The sequence below is a fragment of the Solanum lycopersicum genome, chromosome 12, assembly GCF_036512215.1.
Source record: "Solanum lycopersicum chromosome 12, SLM_r2.1".
Taxonomy (NCBI): domain Eukaryota; kingdom Viridiplantae; phylum Streptophyta; class Magnoliopsida; order Solanales; family Solanaceae; genus Solanum; species Solanum lycopersicum.
The window spans coordinates 37,693,982-37,701,711 of NC_090811.1; the positions used below are offsets into that span (position 1 = coordinate 37,693,982).

The following is a 7,730-nucleotide window of genomic DNA, read 5'->3' on the forward strand; positions in this document are numbered from 1 at the left end:
TTCTAATTAATTTAACCTCATTCTCTAATACCAAGTTTGTAACACTCGGATTCTACAATTCAAATGCAAACAGTGTCGTTAACCTATCAGAAGTTGCAGACAAGCCTCTTCTTAACTTTCCTCACATTCATACAGTTAAATTTGTGCAAAATTTAAAACTTTTAAAACATAATAAAGTATACAAAGACTTCATATATTTTCTACATAGATTAACATTCTACTAAGCTCAAATTAAAATAACCACCTACAATTCATGAATCAATTCAAATAAACAGATCAATATATAATATAATAGTTTGCCAGAATGGCCTTAATAAAAAGCTTCTAAATAAAAAAATTAAAATAAATGTTAGGAAAAACATCCACTGGCAATGTCTAAAGTAATAAGCTAGATATACAAGTGTAGCATCCTTGAAAACATGAAGAGAGCCTACCAAAGTCTGGAGATCGACAATCCAGATAGCTTCCATGAGTCTTCAACCTTCTCTCTTACCCGCACCAAGAAAGATAATAATAGTATAGGGTTATTACACACTTTTACAAAGTATGGATATATGCACACATACACAGAAGTACTATGCATGATCAAGGAAAGCTCTTCCTATAGTAACATGTCATTTCTGGAAACTGACATTACTAGACTTTCATAGTTAGTTATTTGTGAAATATGATATGAATATTCCATATTTAAATGCATTCAAAGCACACAACTCATTTTATATATGAACACATGACCTTATAATCATGAACATAATTTTAAAACAACTAGAGCAAAATTTTTGAAATTTGATACCCAAAACCTGAGAGCTATTCTTTTTTACTTAGTTTATTTTTCAGTCTTTTTCTTCTTGTTGTTGTGTAGTTCAACGATCTCCCTGAATCCTATGTTTTATTTACAAGTGAAATGATTAATTGTAGTCCTATTACCTAAAATGAATCAAGTAAGTAATCAGAAGGAGTAAGGAAATGATTTAACTACAATTTGGCATGAGATCTTATTAAGCCAATCTTTATTGGTTATGCCTATTATATGTTTCTTTGCATAATATAATAAATCATTAAAAGCCAATGTTAATTGGCTATGATAATAGAAGTCATTCTAAGACAATCTTATTTGTCTTTGACCATTTTCATAATAAAAGAAGTCATTATTAGCTATGCCCGTTACTTGCTGAAAACTTCATTCTTATCAAACACTGACGATTGATATTCTTAAGCACTTACTTTCTTAGCTCACTTTGAACATACATATATTCTTATTTCTTTTTTTCTTTCTTTCTTTCTTAAGAACTTATTTAGAATTAAGATCATGCGAGCTAACACGAAATCCACTGTCTGCCCCACACCGAAAAAGGGTGATTCGCCTATAAAAGTGAATCTCGATCATATGAGCTAAAATGAAATCCAGTGTTTTACCAACACAAAAAAGGGGTGGTTCACTAGTTAAAGTGAAACCAAGTTCATTTTTCTCCCCATGTAGAAAAGAGGTGGTTCACGGCTAATGTAAAAAAAATACTTTCTTTGAGCATTTAACTAATATAGATAATTTATGCAAAGAATGAAATCCAGTATCTGTTTCACACCAAAAAGGGTGGTTTATCTTGCAAAAGTGACATTGCATCATACCTAGCTCTCATAGGCGAAATCAACTGGCTAGTTCCTATGCTGGAAACATAGTTCGAAGAAAAGGAGACCTATGGAGACTACTTATCCTCCTTTGTGGTAGCTTCATATAATGAGTCTTACATATGTTGGCACAAGCTCATTGCTGGTCTATCGGTGCTTTTCTCAACTTCTTTATCTTTACATCTTTAAGAGTTGACTCAATCATTATGGAAGCTTGCCTCTATTTATAAGGTGTACATAACTCTTTGGGTAACCGTTTATCCATTTCATTAGGTGATTAAATGGGAATTTAACCTTATATTATCATCTTGGTGTTAATGATATTTGTCTCACGATTATTAACACCCTTTTATGTGAGTATCTTTAGAATAATTGTCTAGGTGTGAGCGAGACTTGTCGCATTTATTTTAACATCTCATTCTGGTTACATTCATAATTGTTAAAAATTTAAATATGTTATTACTCACCTTATCTTGTTCAATCACAATTGGTAGATTTATACCACTCTCTATGGATGTTATGTTCAATGTACCTACTATATTCACGGTGCATTTGGATAGAGTGTGTTGAGACTTGTCCAAATGATTATCATACCCTTGGTTATGAATTCAAAGTTACATTGATCATGCTTAATTTTGTATAACTTATTCATTAGCCAATTTTGTATTATGTTTTGGAAATACATTGTATGCAGATTTATTTGCATAGACTATTTTTTGACATATTATGGTAATCTAGAATATCGTTAGCCAATTTATTGACATAAGCCAAACTTTTACTAGACAATTCTCATGAAAATGTCATTAGTCAATTTCTTATGAAATAACATAATAAGCCAATTCTATTCAACTTTTCGGACAATATATTGCTAGATAATTTGTTGGCATAAATTAAACTAGCCATGAATGTATTATAGTGATATTATCACTAGCCAAGTCAATTAATTCCATGAATGTATGATAGTGATCTCCTAAATATAAGCAAGTTGACATTTAACAGTAGATAACTTCATAATCGAGTTTCAACAAAAATCATATTCTCGAACACAATTAAGCATTACATCATTCTTTATTTCATATCTAATACCTTAAATATATGAATCAAGTATATAGGCCTCATTAGCCATTAACAGATCAAGAACCTACACACAATGATAAGTTATAACCACATACCAACAACATATTTTAGATTACATCTATATACTTATAGAATCAAAATCATGTATAACTATGGAGATGGATGTTCTACAATAACATTCAGAACATCCATAGTTTCGACATTCATGAATCAAAACGTTTGGAAGGCCTCTTGGAGAAAAAATTCAATTAGAGAAAACCCATACCTTATGTAGAATTGATTTTACAAAGATTACATTGCACAAAACCTTGAAGAAAATGTTGAAAACGGCCAAGAGAGTCGAGAGAAACTTTTTTGTTTTTCGTTCGTTTAGTTATTGTTTTGCGTCGTTAATTTTTCTAGTGTTTGAACGTGAATATAAGTCGTAAGAACTGATCTTAACTCATCCAATTCAGGCTAATTAAGTAAATAAAATAAATTAATTAGTTAATAACTAAAATGCCCCTCCTAGATTGACAAATTATAGGAAAACAGATAATTAGTGAAATCTAATTTTTTTCCCTAAGAATTTGGACTTGTTTGAGAATTTTCCATAATTAATTAATACCTTAATTTAATTAATTAAGGGACCTAAGGTAATTACTAAAATACCTCTAAGTCATTGTGACCACAGTTAACCCTTTTTGACTATCCTAGGTTAGGTACTACGATGTTTCTTAAAATTAGTTACAAGGTTAATGTCACCCAATTAAGTCTTAGGTTGTCGAGTGTACTAGATGGTTTATTTTTGTTTGTCCTAGGTTAGTTTTCTAGTTAGTTTAGTTAGTTAGAGTCTAGATTTTGTTAGAGAGTTAGGCCCCACATTGTTGGACCTTTCTGCATGCCTACCCCTAACTACAATAACGGAATTCGATTAGGGTGGTCCCCTCCTTTGTCCGTTTCTTCGCATGTTCTTGCACCTCTTCTTGCACATTTTCTTGCACATGTGTTGCTTGTACTTCCCTAACTAACTATTCTTGATGGTTTATTTGGAATGTTTACTTATTTTCCCAAGGATCTTCACTATGTCCTTGGGCACTTCTTAATCTACATGCCCATTTTAATTGTTCATGTGCTATGGTACTTAGGCTTTACATATGGATGTCTAATATTAATTATGCAAATACTATGAAACATATGTTTTTATCTTGGGGTCTTTATTGCAGGTATATTTCTAAAACAAGCTCATTAATACTTAGAAATTTGTCTAACACCCTTTAAGAAAATATTTTCTACTATGTCGAATATTTCTAAACATTGGGCATTGAGATGTCATTTTAGCCCCAATACCTATTCTTAAAACTTAATAGTCTCATCGATAAACAGGTATATTTTCTGGAATGTTACACTTGGCATTATGCATTAGGAGACTACTCAAACTAACTTTACATGCATCACAATAAACCATAAAACCTCGAGTGTAACACATCAATAAAATTCAAGACGTATTGTCAGAACTATCATAGGTGTCATGAGGTCTAAGTTCTGTTTTTATGTCCATTATAATGAATTTAGGTCATATAGGAGGTTTAAGAACAAAAATATCCAACAACGTCCATGACGTCCAGATGTTGGTTCAAAGAGGTACTAGCGTTCCTAAGCCTGTTTGATTGGTTTTTAAGAGTCAGAAAATTATTAAAAAATAGTAAAAGTGTAGGTAATAGGTTTTTCAGTTGTTTCATTTGTTAAAACATACGGGTACAAATCCTGAAAGACCAAATAAGGGCTCTAGAGGAGGACCCCTGAAGTTTGAGGCAACACTGGCTGAACAGTGTGCATCGACACAACAGGCTGCGCTATGTGTGTGTACTGACGGGGCGTTGATGACACCGTTTTCTATCACTTAAAAAATTAGAGGAAACCCTTGCCTGCAGTCTCTGAACTTACCTATGAAGTGTAGGACGGAGGAGGGGGCAGTCCATTCACTCATAGATGACCCATTGGCGAAGTTCCATCTGTGATGATCTTGAGTTTGTTGCATGTTCTTAATTAAGTTCATTTAATTAATTCAGTGGTTATAGCGGTTATTTAGGTGTTAAGATAAGACTAATTAATTAATTTAACTTCTATATAAAGTCCCAAATCCCAACTCTACCTAAACTAACCATTGAAGTCTAGCAAGGAAGGCGGTTTGAGGGATGGAAAGTAACAAATTCACAATAAATTCTTCATCAAACGTTATGGTATGTTATCAAATTCACCTTTGATATTGTTTACTCAAAGTGTTCCTTCAAAATGGATTTCAAAAGTTGAGTTTTCATATGGTTTTAATCCAATTACGAAATAGATGTTGTGAACTGAGTTTCTTATGGTTTATTTAGAATATAACGAATAGATTAACATGTAGTTGAACTTTATTATGATTAATTGTAATATTTTGATTTATATTTAAGAATGTGATCCTTAAACTGTAACCCTATGTTTGATCTTGATGTAACTTGGGTTGTGATTGATTAGATTGTCTTGTTTATGGATTATATCACTGTTAAACAATGTATTTCCAATAATCATTATCAAGTTTGAGTGAATTGTAGTCCTTCATGCTAGACTTTAGAAGATGAGTTGACCTAGGCATCTTATTTTAAGTTATGATCTAGTATTGAATTGTGCTATAGTGTTGGTCACTCTTTATCATGTTGAATATCAAATTATGATGTTGAACATCTATATTTTATTGAATTGAGGGTTTATGTTAAGGCTTTGATGATGAACTATGAGGAAGACTCGGTAAGTCATAGAATCTCTATCTTTACTTTCAATTGTGATTAACTATGGTTATATCATGATGTTATATTGGAGTATGCCTCTTATTAGGATTGATAGTATGGAATGATTTTGAATTGAATTGTCTTGATTATGGTTGTGAGGTTACTATTGGTATCAGAGCATGAGGTTAAATATCGTTGATGTATGTTTCTCTCTCTCTACCACGTCTAGGTAGGATTTTATTCATAATTGTTAAGGGTGCCACACTTATGAATAAGATTTTATATGATGCCTAGGAATCACTCTCTTTCTTGCAAATCCTATATTTTGCAATAAGAGTATACTTATCGTGTGCTTTTACATCTAATCCTAGTGTTGTGCTTATAGGAAGAATGAACAAAAGAAGGAATGCGTCATGAAGACTTGGAGAGGAAATTGTCGATGCGGGAGCTCCTCCCCATGGTGATCAAGTTCCTTCACTTGAAAAATATTCTAACATGGAACATGCACCGGTCAATCCTCCTCCTTTGACGGATGATAATATAAGGACCGCTCTTCTCCAAATGTCCCAAGCTATCATTACTCAAGCACAAATGACCACGGCTCAAGCCCAAGCTATGACGGCCCAAGCAAACCAAGAGGTTGTGCCCCATCCTCATAAACAAGTCACTACTATGGCTTCCCGTCTACGGGACTTTACTAGGATACCCCCTTGTACTTTTTACGGGTCTAAGGTTAATGAAGATCCCCAAGAATTTATCGATGATGTCTATAAAATATTTTTGGCTATGGGGTTGTCATCAAGTCTGAAGGACGAATTGGCCACCTATCACCTCAAAGACGTGGAACAAGCATGTTTACTGCAATGGAAGGATAATAGGAACTTGAGAGGTGGTCCTTTTACTTGGGAGATCTTCAAGAAGGCTTTTCTTGATCAATTTTTTTCTATGGATATGAAGGAAGTAAAAGTGGTGGAGTTCATCAACCTTCTCCAATATGTATGATTGTTCATGTATATTCCTTTAAATTCACTAAGTTGTCAAAATATTCTCCTTCTTTTGATTCCAATCCTAGACATGAAATGATCCGCTTTGTGATGGGAGTGTCGGATGATTTGAAAAAGGAGTGTCATTCGTCTATACTACACGACAACATGAACATTTATTGTCTTATGGTAAATGCCAAGATGGTGAAAGGGCAAGGGCTAGGAGGAAGAGTAATGATGCTAAGAGGGAAATCTGTTTTGATGGAGGTTCTTCTAAGAATAGGCTAGAGATACAAGACAAACGTAGATTCATGAAATGGGTTTCAAGTGAAGTCCCTTCCAAGTTCCCAAAAGCTAGTGGTGATAGGGTGTGTAACCCTAAATCCAAGAAGGGAAAAGGTCCTAATTCACCAACCGAGAAGCCAACTTGTGGAAAGTGTGGCAAGAAACACTATAGTGATTGCCTTAAGGGGACATATAATTGTTTTGGTTGTGGTAAAAATGGGCATAAGGTTAGGAGTTACCCAAATGTTAGGACTCAAGACAAGGGTAGTGGTCATGCTCAAGCAAGTGGTTCTAGTGATTCTCCAAAGAAGAACCGTTTCTATTCTCTCTGCTCTAGGGGTAAGCAAGATACTTCTCCAAACGTGGTGACCGTTATGTTGAAAGTATTCTCTATTGATGCTTATGCATTACTTGATCCCAGTGCTACCTTATAATTTTTTACACCTCTAGTAGCTATAAATTTTGAATTTTTTCCCAACCACTTGCATGAACCTTTCATAGTGTGTACTCTATGTGAATCGGTTGTTGCAAAAAGGGTACATAAAAATTTTCCTATAACCTTTACCAATAGAGTTTCTTATGTTGATCTAGTAGAACTAAATATGCTATATTTTTAAGTCATAATTGTTATCGATTTGTTGCATATTTTCTTTGCTTCCACTAATTGTAGTACAAGAGTGGTGAGGTTTATCATTCCAAATGAATCTATTGTTGAGTTGAAAGGTTGAAATTCTATTCCTAGAGATGGTATTATCTCTTGTCTAAAAGCATGAAAAATGATCTCCAAGGGTTGTGCATATCACATTGTAAGTCTCCTTGATTTAGACTCCAAAATTCATCCAATTGAGTCGCTACCCGTAGTGACTGTGTTTCCAGATGTCTTTCCTAATGAAATACTTGGTATTTCTTCCGAACGGGAAATTTACTTTGGCAATGATTTTCTACCAAATACAAATCTCATTTCAATTCCCCCTTTTTGATGTCTCCGGCCAAATTGAAATAGTTGAAGGCT

At 33.6% G+C, this 7,730-nt stretch overlaps 1 protein-coding gene across 1 annotated transcript; it reads left to right on the forward strand.

The window, feature by feature from the left end:
• The first annotated feature begins 5,945 nt into the window (after window positions 1-5,945).
• Window positions 5,946-7,152, forward strand: LOC138340350 (uncharacterized). The gene is made up of 2 exons (XM_069292065.1): window positions 5,946-6,339; window positions 6,635-7,152. Exons 1-2 carry the CDS (start codon window positions 5,946-5,948, stop codon window positions 7,150-7,152), a joined length of 912 nt encoding a protein of 303 aa, XP_069148166.1.
• Window positions 7,153-7,730: the final 578 nt, after the last annotated feature.

What these genes read in the sequence shown, in the direction of transcription:
- LOC138340350 (XM_069292065.1), top strand. Translation starts at nt 5,946, where the DNA reads ATGGAACATGCACCGGTCAATCCTCCTCCTTTGACGGATGATAATATA. An exon ending in GGATAATAGGAACTTGAGAG is followed by an intron (nt 6,340 to 6,634) that starts GTGGTCCTTTTA and finishes GTAAATGCCAAG; the next exon opens with ATGGTGAAAGGGCAAGGGCT.